This window comes from Microcaecilia unicolor, chromosome 11 (genome assembly GCF_901765095.1).
Source record: "Microcaecilia unicolor chromosome 11, aMicUni1.1, whole genome shotgun sequence".
Taxonomy (NCBI): Eukaryota; Metazoa; Chordata; class Amphibia; order Gymnophiona; family Siphonopidae; genus Microcaecilia; species Microcaecilia unicolor.
Window position 1 is genome coordinate 13,284,972 of NC_044041.1, and position 16,159 is coordinate 13,301,130.

Genomic DNA, 16,159 nt, shown 5'->3' on the forward strand with positions numbered 1-16,159 from the left:
ACCGCCGCTGAAGCGCCAACCTGAGCTGCACAACTCCCCTGCGAACCCACAGAAGGGACCTCCGCAGCTAACACCGGTGGCGCGAGGGATGGGGCCTTGGGCTCTCCACAAAACCGGCAGGGACCGCCAGCCGCGTCAACACCCCGACGCGCGCACAGCCGGCAACAAAGTAACTTCCCCGACATACTCGCGCCTAACAACAAAACAGCTGATTACAACCGGCGAAGTTAAAAGACAGCAAAACAACACTCACCAGCGCTAGATTACTGACTCAGCTCTCCCAGGCCGGCTGAACAACTCCGGAGACACCGGAGTGCAGCTCCTGCAGCTCTCCACACGAGGTGGGTTTTTTTTTTTTTTTCAACTTTATTTGAGCCCTGCTGCTATAATCTGAATGGCACTCAAGGCTGCAGGATTAACACTGCAGCCGAGGCACAACGCTGGCCAAAACGGGAGAGCCAGTCGGGGGGAGGGACCCGGCCACCCGGGTGTGACACCCCAGAGGGGACAATGGCAGGCCCCACCGGACCTACCAACCCCTTGCACACTACAGCGTTCCAGGCACAGGGAGTAACTGTTCTTTCACCAACTTATCCCCAGAAAATCAGGAAAAATTAACTAGTCTCACAAAACGGAACCTAACTCCTACCAGACCGGACAAGCTGCACAGGCTGCATGTCTACCCTCTGCTGAGACAGAGAAAATACTGGAGATAGAGGGCTAGCACAGGTTATATGTACTCAGTTTGAAGTTAGTGTTCTCAGTCTCCCTCTGCTGGTAGGCATGCATAACCCAAGTGTCTTGACCGGTCTGGAGGGTTGCTGAGGAATTTTCTATTTGTTTTATATGTACTACACTGTAATTTCATCGCATGCCCTCTAGTCCTACTATTTTTGGAGTGGTGGAGTGGCCTAGTGGTTAGGGTGGTGGACTTTGGTCCTGGGGAACTGAGGAACTGAGTTTGGTTCCCACTTCAGGCACAGGCAGCTCCTTGTGACTCTGGGCAAGTCACTTAACCCTCCATTGCCCCATGTAAGCCGCATTGAGCCTGCCATGAGTGGGAAAGCGCGGGGTACAAATGTAACAAAAAAAAAAAAAAACCAAAACAGACGCTTCACATCCACCTGTTCCACTCCACTCATTATTTTATATACCTCTATCATGTTTACCTGTGTGATAATTTTCTCCACAAAAATTCAGATAATTTTTGGTCCTGCCCGTGCCCCTCCTTCTCCTAGATAGATGGCATTTGGTTGGACATCAAGTTGTCGGGCCCAAAATTATGTATTTGGTTAAGTGTGAGTTTACTCAAAAGCAATTATGCAGTTACACTGCACTGGGTACAATCTACTTAAATGCTTTTGAATATCAATATCAGAGTTTTTAAGGCAGATAGTGCAATGACTGTTTAACTGGAACTGAGGCCAAGGAACACACAGAGGTCATAAGAAAAAAGGTATGAAGGTAGATGGTGGTAAGGAAAGGCCGAAACGTCAAGCTACAGCTTGCTTACCTTGAGAATCCTCGGGAGGTTTGAAGAGCGCCTTGGCTTCTTCCACGTTCCCTTCTATTGTGACAGTCAACTTCTTATCTGCAGGGAACGACAGACAAGAGGCATGAAATAACCATGGAAGAAAATCAGGACACCAGTCTATCGCCAGAAATGGAATGGCTCAAGAAAGAAAGGGTACCACTGGAGACAGGCAATGTTACAAAACTGGGTGGTGGAGGTGGTGAACACTTCAGCCTCTTCTTGAAGATTCTCAGAATTCTCCTCTTTTTACCAAACTGTCTTCACATCCTCCTTCCCAATCAAAAAAGGGCTTTCAGATTTGGATACTAAGTCCTGAGATTCTTTCAGGGCTCATGGTACAGTGACTGTCAGATATACAGGCCCTACTCATGTTATCATGCTACTGACAGTGAAAAAAGTCTCAGCCTCAGAGGCCAAACCTGTGATTTCTTCCTTGATGACATTTCTGCTTTCTAAAGACAGTGACAATTTCTTCCACACTGTTCTCTACAGACATGTGGTTCTCAACCTAGTCCTTCGGGTGCACCCCAGCCAGTCAGGTTTTCTGACTATCCATGATAAATAATAGGGGTGGGCACCACCTAAAGAAAGCAAAGCCGCAGTTAATCGCGCCAATTTAATCACACGATTAATCGTGATTAATCACAGCATGCATTTTGGACATTTCTCGCCCTCTCCTACTGGCTCTCTCTTATTGAACACAATCATCTCTCTCTCACCCTTTGTTTCTTTCTCATGTGCCCCCTTCACCAGCTTTCACCCAAATTCTCTCATGCCCCCTACCCCCACCTCTCGTTTACCTCAACAGCTCAGGCTCCAGATTTTCCCTTCTTTCTCGTTGCCTCAAAGTCCTTTTTCTTTCCCTGTATGACCAGGGTCTGCAACTACATGAGCTGCATTGTGGAGGAAGTTGGGGAAGTCTCGAAGGACTTGAAACCGTGAGACTTTCCCCAACTCCCTACACAATGTGGCTCATGTAGCTGCAGAGCCTGGCCGTGTAGGGGAAGAAAAAGGACTTTTTTTTTTTGTTACACTTGTACCCCGCGCTTTCCCACTCATGGCAGGCTCAATGCGGCTTACATATTGTATACAGGTACTTATTTGTACCTGGGGCAATGGAGGGTTACAGTGGGGGAAATAAGTATTTGATCCCTTGCTGATTTTGTAAGTTTGCCCACTGACAAAGACATGAGCAGCCCATAATTGAAGGGTAGGTTATTGGTAACAGTGAGAGATAGCACATCACAAATTAAATCCGGAAAATCACATTGTGGAAAGTATATGAATTTATTTGCATTCTGCAGAGGGAAATAAGTATTTGATCCCCCACCAACCAGTAAGAGATCTGGCCCCTACAGACCAGGTAGATGCTCCAAATCAACTCGTTACCTGCATGACAGACAGCTGTCGGCAATGGTCACCTGTATGAAAGACACCTGTCCACAGACTCAGTGAATCAGTCAGACTCTAACCTCTACAAAATGGCCAAGAGCAAGGAGCTGTCTAAGGATGTCAGGGACAAGATCATACACCTGCACAAGGCTGGAATGGGCTACAAAACCATCAGTAAGACGCTGGGCGAGAAGGAGACAACTGTTGGTGCCATAGTAAGAAAATGGAAGAAGTACAAAATGACTGTCAATCGACAAAGATCTGGGGCTCCACGCAAAATCTCACCTCGTGGGGTATCCTTGATCATGAGGAAGGTTAGAAATCAGCCTACAACTACAAGGGGGGAACTTGTCAATGATCTCAAGGCAGCTGGGACCACTGTCACCACGAAAACCATTGGTAACACATTACGACATAACGGATTGCAATCCTGCAGTGCCCGCAAGGTCCCCCTGCTCCGGAAGGCACATGTGACGGCCCGTCTGAAGTTTGCCAGTGAACACCTGGATGATGCCGAGAGTGATTGGGAGAAGGTGCTGTGGTCAGATGAGACAAAAATTGAGCTCTTTGGCATGAACTCAACTCGCCGTGTTTGGAGGAAGAGAAATGCTGCCTATGACCCAAAGAACACCGTCCCCACTGTCAAGCATGGAGGTGGAAATGTTATGTTTTGGGGGTGTTTCTCTGCTAAGGGCACAGGACTACTTCACCGCATCAATGGGAGAATGGATGGGGCCATGTACCGTACAATTCTGAGTGACAACCTCCTTCCCTCCGCCAGGGCCTTAAAATGGGTCATGGCTGGGTCTTCCAGCACGACAATGACCCAAAACATACAGCCAAGGCAACAAAGGAGTGGCTCAGGAAGAAGCACATTAGGGTCATGGAGTGGCCTAGCCAGTCACCAGACCTTAATCCCATTGAAAATTTATGGAGGGAGCTGAAGCTGCGAGTTGCCAAGCGACAGCCCAGAACTCTTAATGATTTAGAGATGATCTGCAAAGAGGAGTGGACCAAAATTCCTCCTGACATGTGTGCAAACCTCATCATCAACTACAGAAGACGTCTGACCGCTGTGCTTGCCAACAAGGGTTTTGCCACCAAGTATTAGGTCTTGTTTGCCAGAGGGATTAAATACTTATTTCCCTCTGCAGAATGCAAATAAATTCATATACTTTCCACAATGTGATTTTCCGGATTTAATTTGTGATGTGCTATCTCTCACTGTTACCAATAACCTACCCTTCAATTATGGGCTGCTCATGTCTTTGTCAGTGGGCAAACTTACAAAATCAGCAAGGGATCAAATACTTATTTCCACCACTGTAAGTGACTTGCCCAGAGTCACAAGGAGCTGCCTGTGCCTAAAGTGGGAATCGAACTCCGTTCCTCAGTTCCCCAGGACCAAAGTCCACCACTCTAACCACTAGGCCACTCCTCCACTCCAGTGCAGCAAGAAAGAAGGGAAAAACTGGAGCCCAGGTAAACACCTCTTTACCTCTGCTTTTTATTCCTAACTCACTTGCCCTGTCCTTTATCCTCACCTCTTTTTCCCTTGCCCTTAATTGTTCTGTTTACCTGTCTTACCTAGATTGTAAGCTCTTTGAGCAGGGACTTTTATGTATGGAGTACAGCGCTGCGTATGCCTTGTAGCGCTATAGAAATGATAAGTAGTAGTAGTAGTAGTAGTAGTAAATGCGAGGCGAGGGATGGGTCTGAGTAAAAAAAAATAAAAATAAAAATCAGCCGGCATTAAAACGCTTTTAATGTGTTAAAATATTAACACGTTAATAGCGTTATCAACATGTTAACTTCCCACCCCTAATAAATAATGGATCTTGTGGATCTTTCTTTACTACTATCGCGGCTCTCCAATATTGCTTTGGGGCACTGTTTAAGATTGGTTTACATGTTTAATCACTCTTTTTTCGTTCATACCACTACACAATCTTCTACCTCTCACCAACTCACCTGTAGTGTTCCCCAAGGCTCAATTCTCTCCCCATTACTATTCATCATTTTCCTCAGTTAGTCCAGGACTATAAAATTAGAGCTTTTATTATGCTGATGATAACCTTTTACTTTATCCAACCTTGACTCTAAAACTACTACTAATCATTTCTATATAGCGCTACTAGACGTACGCAGCACTGTACACTTGAACACGAGACAGTCCCTGCTCGACACAGCTTACAATCTAATTAGGACAGACAAACAGGACAAATAAGAGATAAGGACAAAGAGTAGCAAGATTCCGGAATCCCAAAGAGTAGAAAGATTCTAGAATCCCAGAGAATAGCAAGATTTCAGAATCCCAAAGACTACTACTACTTATCATTTCTAGAGCACTACAAGACGTACGCAGCACTGTACACTTGACCATGAAGAGACAGTCCCTGCTCGACACATTTTACAATCTAATTAGGACAGACAAACAGGACAAATAAGAGATAAGGGAATATTAAAGTGAGGATGATAAAATAAGAGTTCTGAACAAATGAATAAGGGTTAGGAGTTAAAAGCAGCATCAAAAAGGTGGGCTTTTAGCTTACATTTGAAGACAACTAGAGATGGAGTTTGACGTACCGGCTCAGGAAGTCTATTCTTGGAGTTTGACGTACCGGCTCAGGAAGTCTATTCCAGGCATATGGTGCAGCAAGATAAAAGGAACGGAGTCTGAAGTTAGCGGTGGAGGAGAAGGTTGCAGATAAGAGAGGTCGCCGCATCTCAAAAAAGATATAAAGGAATTAGAAAAGGTTCAGAGAAGGGCGACGAAAATGATAAAGGGAATGGAACGACTTCCCTATGAGGAAAGGCTGAGAAGGTTAGGTCTCTTCAGCTTGGAGAAAAGGCGGCTGAGGGGTGATATGATAGAAGTCTACAAGATAATGAGCGGAGTAGAGCGGACAGATGTGAAGTGTTTGTTTACACTTTCAAACAACAACAAAACCAGGGGACACAAGATGAAGCTAGAATATGGTAGATTTAAAACAAATAGGAGAAAGTTTTTCTTTACTCAGCGTGTAGTTAGACTCTGGAACTCGTTGCCGGAGAATGTAGTGACAGCAGCTGGCCTTACGGAATTTAAAGGGGGTTTGGACAGATTCCTGAGGGAAAAGTCCATTGAATATTATTAATTTTTTTCCGGGGGGGGGGGGGGGGGGGTTGCCGGGTTCTTGAAGCCTGGATTGGCTGCTGTCGGAGACAGGATGCTGGGCTTGATGGACCCTTGGTCTTTTCCCAGTATGGCGGTGCTTATGTACTTATGTATTTACCCAGCGAACGGAGTTTCCGGGGAGAAGTGTAAGGAGAGATGAGAGTGGAGAGGTACTGAGGAGCTGCAGAGTGAATGCATTTATAAGTCAATAAGAGGAGTTTGAACTGAATGCGGAAACGGATAGGGAGCCAGTGAAGTGACTTGAGAGGGCTAATATGAGCACAGCGACATTTGCAGAATATTAGTCATGCAGCAGAATGTTGAACAGATTGAAGAGGAGATAGATGGCTAAGTGGGAGACCTTTGAGAAGCAAGTTGCAATAGTCTAAATGAGAGGTGATATGAGTGTGGATGAGGGTTCTGATAGTGTGCTCAGAAAGGAAAGGGCAAATTTTGGTGATATTATAGAGAAAGAAATGACAGGTTTTAGCAGTCTGCAGAATATGTGCAGAGAAGGACAGGAAGGAGTCGAAGATGATCCCAAGGTTACGAGCTGATGAGACAGGGAGGATGAGAGTGTTATCCACAGAAATAGAGAATAGGGGAAGGTTGGTTTAGGGGGAAAGATAAGAAGCTCAGTCTTGGTCATGTTTAGTTTCAGATGGCAGTGAGACATCCAGGCAGCAATGTCAGACAGGAAGGCTGATACTTTGGCCTGGATTCCTACTGAGATTTCTGATGTGGAGAGGTATATCTGGGAGTCGTCAGCGTAAAGATGATACTGAAAACCATGGGATGAGATCAGAGTACCAAGGGAAGAAGTATAAATGGAGAAAAGAAGAGGTCCCAGGACAGATCCCTGAGGTACACCAATTGACAGTGGGATAGAAGTAGAAGAGGATCCACCAGAGTATACACTAAAAGTACGCTGGGAGAGATAAGAAGAAAACCAGGAAAGAACAGAGCCCTGAAATCCAAGTGAGGACAGCGTATCAAGGAGTAGGCTGTGATCAACAGTGTCAAAAGCAGCAGATAGATCGAGAAGGATGAGGATAGAATAGAGCCCTTTGGATCTGGCCAGGAACAGGTCATTGGAGACTTTAGGAAGCGCTGTTTCAGTTGAATGAAGGGGGCGAAAGCCAGATTGAAGTGGATCAAGAATAGCTTGAGATGAAAGAAAGTCAAGGCAACGACGGTGAACAGCACGTTCAAGTATCTTGAATAGGAAAGGGAGGAGGGAGATGGGGCGATAGTTGGAAGGACAGGTAGGGTCCAATGAAGGTTTTTTAAGGAGTGGTGTGACTACGGCATGTTTGAAGGCATCAGGAACAGTCATAGTGGAAAGTGAAAGATTGAGGATATGACAGATAAAAGGAATGGGTGGGAATAGGATCAGAGGAACAGGTAGTTAGTTTCGAGGAGGAAAGAACATGTGTAGTTTCCTCTTCAGTGATTTCAGAAATGGAAGAAAAGGAGGCAGGGGTTGGAGGGTTGAGAGAAAGGACTAAGGGAAGGAGCGATGGAGGTGACCTGGTTGAGAATTCAAGTTTAATCTTGTGAACCTTATCATGAAAGTACTCAGCCAGAGTCTGGGGAGAAAGTGAAGGGGAAGTTGGAGGTGAAGGCACTTTGAGGAGAGAGTTCAGTGTGGCAAACAGACGTCAAGGGTTTGAGCCAAGAGAATTTGTCAACTGGATATAACAGTCCTGTTTGGCAAGTAAAAGAGCAGACTGGAAGGAGTTCAGCAAGAATTTGAAATGTATGAAGTCAGCATGGGATTTCAGCCAAAGGCGTTCGGCAGAGCGGGCACAGGAACATAGGTAGCGGATTCTACAGGTCAGCCAAAGCTGGGGTTTGGTACGTTTTACAGAACGGGGAATGGGAGGAGCGAGAGTATAGCATTATAGGATGAGACAGCCTCATTGACAGACTTGGATAACATAAACTAGAACTTAAACCACTGCAAGATTGCCTGTCAGCCTTATCTCACTGGTTACACACACATAAAGTAGTCTTAAATCCAGAAAAGACAGTAACCTTTTGGATGCCTGGCAATCATCCACAACCGTCTTTGGTTCTACATTTATTTGACGTGGACATAACCACCTGTAGTTGTTTTTCTACCTAGGTGTATTATTGGACTCTCATCTCACCTTTAAACCACAAATTTCTCGATGGTACAACTTGGATTTCTGACACTTCATCACCTTCATTCTTTACGTAGTCTCTTAAATTTCTCTACTGCAACTTGGTTTATACAGGTATTACCAAACAACAATTGCGACATTTACAAACCTTACACAATACTGCCACTCGTTTCCTATGTTGTGCCCCCCCCCCCCAAAAAAAATGATCATGTTACCCCCTTACTACTTACTTATTTTATTTCATTTGATATACCACAAAATTGCCATATGGCAGCTAGGTGTTTACAGTCTATCAATTAATTTTTGCTCCCAATATAAGATCTTGTGTTTGGTCTTTAAGGCCTACCACTTAGATACTCTTTCCTACTTGTCAAGCGTGGTTATTCCCTAAACCCCGTCACACTCTTTATGTTCTCTCTATGGTCATCGTCTCACTCTTCCCGCTCCAAAGAAGGAGCACTATGAAGGTACTAGAGCATCGGCACTCTTATTTAAAGTCTGTAATGACCTGTTCCTTGCCAAATCCAGAGGCCACTACTCCATCCTCATCCTCCTCGATCTATCCGCCGCTTTTGACACTGTCAATCATGACTTACTTCTTGCCACACTGTCCTCATTTGGGTTCCAGGGCTCTGTCCTCTCCTGGTTCTCCTCCTATCTCTCCCACCGCACCTTCAAAGTTCACTCTCATGGATCTTCCTCCACCCCATCCCCTTATCTGTTGGTGTTCCCCAGGGATCGGTCCTTGGACCCCTTCTCTTCTCAATCTACACCTCTTCCCTGGGCTCCCTGCTCTCATCTCATGGTTTCCAGTATCATCTCTATGCTGATGACACCCAACTATCTCTCCACACCAGACATCACCGCGGAGACCCAGGCAAAGGTATCGGCCTGCTTATCCGACATTGCTGCCTGGATGTCCAACCGCCACCTGAAACTGAACATGTCCAAGACCGAGCTTATCGTCTTTCCACCAAAACCCACTTCTCCTCTTCCTCCACTTTCTATCTCAGTTGATAACACCCTCATCCTCCCCGTCTCATCTGCCCGCAACCTCGGAGTCATCTTTGACTCCTCTCTCTCCTTCTCTGCGCATATCCAGCAGATAGCCAAGACCTGTCGCTTCTTCCTCTTTAACATCAGCAAAATTCGCCCTTTCCTCTCTGAACACACCACCGCCAACTCCAGGCTCCGCTCATTCTGCCTCGCCCTATGCTTGGAACAACCTTCCTGAACCCTTACGCCAAACCCCCTCCCTGCCCGTCTTCAAGTCTTTGCTTAAAGCCCACCTCTTCAATGCTGCGTTCGGCACCTAACCCTTACCGTTCGGTGAATCCAGACTGCCCCAATTTGACTGCCCCTATCGGACCGACCGTTCACTTGTCTATTAGATTGTAAGCTCTTTGAGCAGGGACTGTCTCTCTTTGTTAAATTGTACAGCGCTGCGTAACCCTAGTAGCGCTCTAGAAATGTTAAGTAGTAGTAGTAGTAGTAGTAGTATTTAGCTCCTAAACTATGGAACGACCTACGCACTTAGATCAGAACTCTCCTTGTCAAAATGTAAATCCTACTTGAAAACATGTTACCTTGAACTAGCTTATGGATCACCAAGTTCCTGATTTCGCTCTCTCTCTCTTCGGTTCTGCTATGTCTGAAGGATTTGTGAGCAATCTCTTCCCCTTACCCCCTTTTCTCCATGTTTTACCCTTTCCCTTTCTTCTTTATCCTAAGTTTGAGTCTGTCAACTTTTCTATCAATTTCAATTACATTCTTTTCTGGTGATTTTATGAATTTTATAAATGTAACTGCTTTGACCAAATGCTGATAGGGCGATATATCAAATTAATGAACAAACATAAACATTAGATCTGCATACAATGGACAGCGTTCATGCAAACCTCTCTCATGCATACTTATTTTGGAATTCTAAAATCTTGACTGGCTGAGTGTGCACCAGGGACTGGGTTCAGAACCCCTGGTCTAGACACAGACTATATAGTAAGCCCCGAGGAAAACTGTACAACTCTAATACTTGAAAGCTTTAAAGACATAAGGCCAGCAGGATAAAGAGTAGTGTCACCAAGAAATATCCCCGCACACCTTCCAACTCACTCTGTGCTTTCATACACAAAAAATTCAAAGACAAGATATATACTCACCCTGCCTATAGGGCTGGGACGAGTGTTTCAGCTGGGCTGATGTGAGGAAAAGGAACATGGAGAAGGGAGTGAAGACAAATGAGAAAAGTGGCAGAAATGGAACAGAAAGGTCAGAGGTTAGGTGTGGGTGTGAAGAGAAAGGTTGGAAAAAAAGAAGAGAAAATAAAAAAAAAAGTGGAAAACGAGAGATATGGAAAAAAAGAAGAAAGCAGAAAGTAAATCAGAGAGATGATGTTTAAATATGACATAACCCCAGCCTGAAAGGAGGAGCAGCCTAATGATTAGACCAGAGGGCGGAGAACCAGGGAAGCCAGCGTTCAAATCCCGCCATCTCTTCCTGTGATCTTGGGCATGTCATTTAAACCTCCCATGCTTCAGGTACGAACTTCGATTGCAAGCCCTCTGGGGACAGGGAAATACTGTACTTCAATGTAGCATGCATTGAGTCACTATTGATAAAGGTGTGTGGGAGCTAAATCCTTTCCCCTTTTCAAATCACATTGGTTTAAAGGGTTATGAGGCATATAAGACTTGACTACATTTTCAAAGGGTCTGAAACTGGATTCAAAGGTAGAACTCATTTGAGAGTACCTGTATCACAGACTAATGCTGTCATACTACTGTGATGAAAAGTCCACAAAAGCCCCCCAAAATAAATATCAGGAAATCTGTATAAAGTTATAATTACTCAAGTCGGTGCACTGACAGAGCAACACACAGAATTACTCACAGTCGTAAGTGGAGGGAAAAAAAAGCATCAGTATAGCCACCCAGCCGACCGCAGTTCTAAGGCGTAGGCCTGGCTCACCATCATATGGGTGAAAAAAAAACTCCACTGAGTAAACATCTGTGCCCTGAGACCCTGTGCAAGACCTGTAAGCAGTTATTTTCCTGCAACTCCCCAGGTGTTACCCAGGTAGTAACAAATTGTTTAGATAACTTATTGATCCTTATTCAGTTACCTGATATTACTTGTTGTTTTTCTCCCTGTTTTATATTGTTCACTGTTCTACTTTTCCGATAGTAAACCCATTAGTTTATTAGCTCTGTTGTCCTGGACTAAGAATCCTGTCCTGGTAGTTTGTGTGTGGGTGCTTTCTAAGAACTGTGGGACCCCTGGGACTGTGGCCCAAGTGTCCTTAGAAATCACCGGGGAATAACTTATGGGTGGGGAGACTCGCCCAGAGCAAGTGGAACTCAGTGCGGTGGGGTGGAGGGTTGGCTAATGTAGAGCACGGGCACAGGTGCAGGCGGGCTGAGCAGTGCTGGGAACAGACCCTTTATGTGGCCGCAGGGTTAGCCCCAGGTGGTTGTTAGGCGCTCCGAGACAAATATTCCTCGGTTATGTCTGGGGCATACCTGGTGTCTGCATTTCATTTCATTTATTATATTTACACACCCGCCTCTTAAAACATTTCTAAGCGTTTCACAAAGTCCCGATCATAGGAAGTACACGAGCAGAATACGTTTCATGGCTTCTCTTGGATTCAGATGAGCACTGATCCTCTCACTGATCTTGTAGTGAGACAGGAGCTCATCTCTAGACTAATCCTGTCAGAAGGCAGAATCAAGTCAGCTACGACAGATGGTACAGCAGTATCTGGCATTTCCAGTACACCAGGAATAGCAATAATTCCTCCCCCCACTCTCATGCTCTGTTTTAACTCCTATCCCTTAACTTTTCCCTTTTTCTCTCCTGCTCCAGTACTCACCACAAGCTTGACTGTAGGAACTTGACTGAACGAACAGCACGTAGAGAGGCGGTGGCAGGTGCTGCGCTATCTTGTACTGCTTGTGGGCCTGGTCGAAAGGCATGGCCAGATACTCCTGTACGGGTAGTGAGGCCTAGTAGAGACAGGGAGTATATTACACTGCAGTAATGTCTAGAGCACACAATGTTGGATGGGTGAAAATAAATTAGCTCTGAATCTAGGAAAAACTGAAATTATATTGGCAAGACGTGGGGTTCATGATACAACTTTCCCTCCAGTAAGATTCCAAGAATGTGATATTCCAATTGAAGGTCAGATTGTAAAGCCTTGGAGTAACACTGCATTCACAGCTGAACTTGAAAAGCATATGTGGCTAAAGTTGTTCAAATTTGCTTTTATCAAGTTACATGTGGTGAGCAAAATTAAGCCCCTGATATAAAGCTGATTTTCGAATAGTGGTTCAAGTCTGGTTTTGTCTAGAGTAGATTACTACAACAGTTTATATTTTCAATTCAATTCAAATCAATTCGTGTATTCCACTAATATCCCCTTTCCAGGGTTCGGTGCGGTTTACATTCTAGGTGAGCTGGGGAGGTCATGTGATGCCTGCTACCTGAAAGGCAGCAAGAGAGAGCGGCTCCTCCAATACCCGCCAAAATCATGCGAAGTGTGTGATATGTGGAACAGGTAAGAAAGAGGCCAAGTAGAAGGACCATTTAAAAATGCATTTGGAACAGCAATAGCGTCTCAAAACCAAAATGCCAGGAAACGCATAACGGCTTTAAATTGCTAATTAAATTATATACTGTATCATTTTATAATCAATGCAGTGGACTGGGAACCCTGTACTGTGTGTTAAGGGCAAAACATTTTTGAACTGAGTAGGTAGACTAGGAAATGCAAATACAGAACAAAGGTGAACAGTGCCAGCACTCAAGCTGCGTCTCCTCAGAAAGCTTATAAAAATCTGGATGCAACTGGAGAACTCAAACCAGACCAATGTCTAATTAACTAGCAGCTGTCCAGGCACACCAGAGGTAAGGAAAATGAACCTTAATTACATAAATACACAGTCTAACAGTGTGGTCCTATACTCAGACAATGGTTCTGGCAAGGGACTGAAACGTTTGTTTGTGTATTATGTAATATCTAATATAATACAGAAAACTCTCCATTAACAAGTTGCAAGAAAACTCTCTCTAGAATATGGGTTCTCAATCCAGTCCTCGGGACATACCTAGCCAGTCGGGTTTTCAGGATGATAAATACACGAGAGAGATTTGCATGTACTACTTCCACTGTATCAAAATTTAATGCATGCATATTCATTGTAGGAAGCCTGAATACCTGACTGGCTTGGTTGTGTCCCATGGACTGGGTTGAGAACTTCTGTTCTAGACAGACATGGCCAAACAGGTAGAAAAGTCGACGGTGAAAGCTAGGACGGTGCCTGGGTGCATAGGGAGAGGAACAGCCAGTAGGAAAAAGGAGGTGATAATGCCCCTATATAAGACTCTGGTGAGACCTTATTTACTGTATACAATTCTGGAGACCACTTTCAAAAAGATATAAAACAGGATGGAGTCGGTCTAGAGGGTGGCTACCAAAATGGTTAGTGGTCTTCATCATAAAACATATGGGGACAGACTTAAAGATATATGTATACTGTGGAAGAAAGGCAGGCGAGGGGAGATATGATAGACATTTAAATACCTACACGGCATAAATGCACAGCAGGGGAGTCTCTTTCAATTGAAAGGAAAATCTGGAACAAAGGGGCATAGGATGAAGGTGAAGACTCAGAAGTAACCTAAGGAAGCATTTCTTCATGGAAAGGGTGACAAATTTGTGGAAGGGCCTCATGACGGAGGTGGAGATGAAAACTATATCTTCTGAATTCAAGAAAGCTTGGGACAAGTACATAGGATCTCTAAAGGAGAGGAAGGGATGGGCAGACCTGATAGGCCATCAAGCTCATTTTCAAAGCACTTAGCCTCCCAAAGTTTCATAGAAACCTATGGAACTTAGCCTCCCAAAGTGCTTTGGAAAATATGCCTCCATATGGTCTTTATCTGCCTTCATTTTTCTATGAAGATAAAGACCAATATGGTCCCATCCAGTCTGCCCAACAATCACAGTCATTGTCAAATCTTTACTGAACCAATATTTTACTTGCCGAGTTTCGCTTTATGATGTCTTCCCCTCCCCCACTGAGACATAGGGTCTGTACCTTGATTCATAGGATTATTTACGGAGAAGTTCCTGAATACATGCTAGATCTGGTTGATTTGCCACCCAGAAACAGTTCCAGTTTCTCCCGATCCTACCTAAATTTACATTATCCAGGCTGCAGCAGCCTAAAATACAAATCTACCTACGTATCCAACTTCTCCTTCATAGGCACACAACTTTGGAATGCACTACCCAAAATCTTAAAATCAACTCAGAATCATCTAAATTTCAGAAAATTATTGAAGACCACCTTGTTCAAGAAGGCTTACCTTCCAGACTCAACCTAAATTACCTCTTCTTGGTTTCAACAAAATTCATTGACCCTTATCTTGTATTATATCTTTGCTGCTTTATATGATACCTATTTGATTACTATCTTTCTATTACACTGTTTAATTGTACTTTTCTGAACTGTAGCCTACCTACGGTTATGTGTAAGCCACATTGAGCCTACAACTAGTGGGAAAATGTGGGGTATGTGTTAAATAAATACATAAATGATATGAATGTGGTATAAAATATGCATACTTGATTCTGATTTGTACCAGTCATTTTCAGGGCTCAGATCGCAAAACGATTTGCCCTTTGTTGGTCCTACTTTCTAACTACTGGAGTTGAAACCCACTCCAGCCCATCCTGATCTGTCTTGCCGTTTACGGGACAGACCGTAGAGAAGTCCTTCCAGCATTGGCCTCACTTCCCCCACTGATGGAGTTGCCGTCGAAACCCACTTCAGGATGGGCTGAAGTGAGCTTTGACAGCAACGCCAGCAGCGGGGAAGTGAGGCCAATGCTGTACAGACGTCTACGGTCTGTGTTCCCTATATGGTAAGACAGATCAGGATGGGCTGGAGAGGGTTTCGACTCCAACAGTTGGAAAGTAGGACCTGGCACTCTTTACTGCATCGGCTCCTCCGCAATGTGCACACACACACTGGAAAATCCAGCCTTATGCACGGTAAGAGACTCTGAGGACAGATTCGTGGCCTGGAGGTTACCTGCATGATTGCATTAAGGCGAGGCTGCAAGCTGCTCAGGTATTCTTTTTTCACTTCAATCTCCTTCAGGATTTCCTCCTTGCTGGCCTGACATTCCTTGTACTTCTCTGCCAACCTGTGCAGGAGGAATGACAGAATTTTTAATCATTGTGGATAAAATGCAGATTCCTCCTAAGTTTTAGGATCTCTTCAAGTGATCAGGGTACAGAGGATCACAGCAGCTGATCTTTTCACTAGGAGACTCAATGGGAGAAATGGGCTTTGCCAGTTCTGTGCAATCTCTTTTCGTTTTTGGCATCTGGAGGCATATCCACCAGCTGCAAATACCACTGATATATGAGATCAGCAGTCAAGAAGTACCAGCTTACAAGTTATAACAATGATTTGCAAGCGAGGGGGGTTCTTGGGATAGGAGATTTTTTAAAGTTGTGCTCATATGCCACCGGCATTTTTATTGTTTGCATTTGTGTTTCTTTGATAACTTCTGTCCTAATTAGATTGTAAGCTCTGTCGAGCAGGGACTCTCTCTTCATGTTCAAGTGTACAGTGCTGCGTACGTCTAGTAGCGCTTTAGAAATGATAAGTAGTAGTAGTAGTCTTTGGGATTCTGGAATCTTGCTGCTCTTTGGGATTCCGGAATCTTGCTACTCTTTGTCCTTATCTCTTGTTTGTCCTGTTTGTCTGTCCTAATTAGATTGTAAGCTCTGTCGAGCAGGGACTGTCTCTTCATGTTCAAGTGTACAGTGCTGCGTATGTCTAGTAGCGCTTTAGAAATGATAAGTAGTAGTAGTAGTCTTTGGGATTCTGGAATCTTGCTGCTCTTTGGGAT

General features: G+C 44.5%; 1 protein-coding gene across 5 annotated transcripts in view; it reads right to left on the reverse strand.

Moving 5' to 3' along the window:
• THOC5 (THO complex 5) overlaps nucleotides 1-16,159 on the reverse strand; it is a 98,376-nt gene that overhangs the window by 53,640 nt on the left and 28,577 nt on the right. For 4 of the 5 annotated variants that reach the window (XM_030219221.1, XM_030219223.1, XM_030219224.1 and 1 more), the window contains 4 exons: nucleotides 15,331-15,445; nucleotides 12,102-12,234; nucleotides 10,390-10,425; nucleotides 1,514-1,591 (listed from right to left, as the gene is read on the reverse strand). In XM_030219221.1, coding sequence (XP_030075081.1) covers nucleotides 1,514-1,591; nucleotides 10,390-10,425; nucleotides 12,102-12,234; nucleotides 15,331-15,445 — 362 coding nt within the window. The remainder of the gene's footprint in view (nucleotides 1-1,513; nucleotides 1,592-10,389; nucleotides 10,426-12,101; nucleotides 12,235-15,330; nucleotides 15,446-16,159) is intronic. The other variant, XM_030219225.1, reaches the window with a different exon arrangement.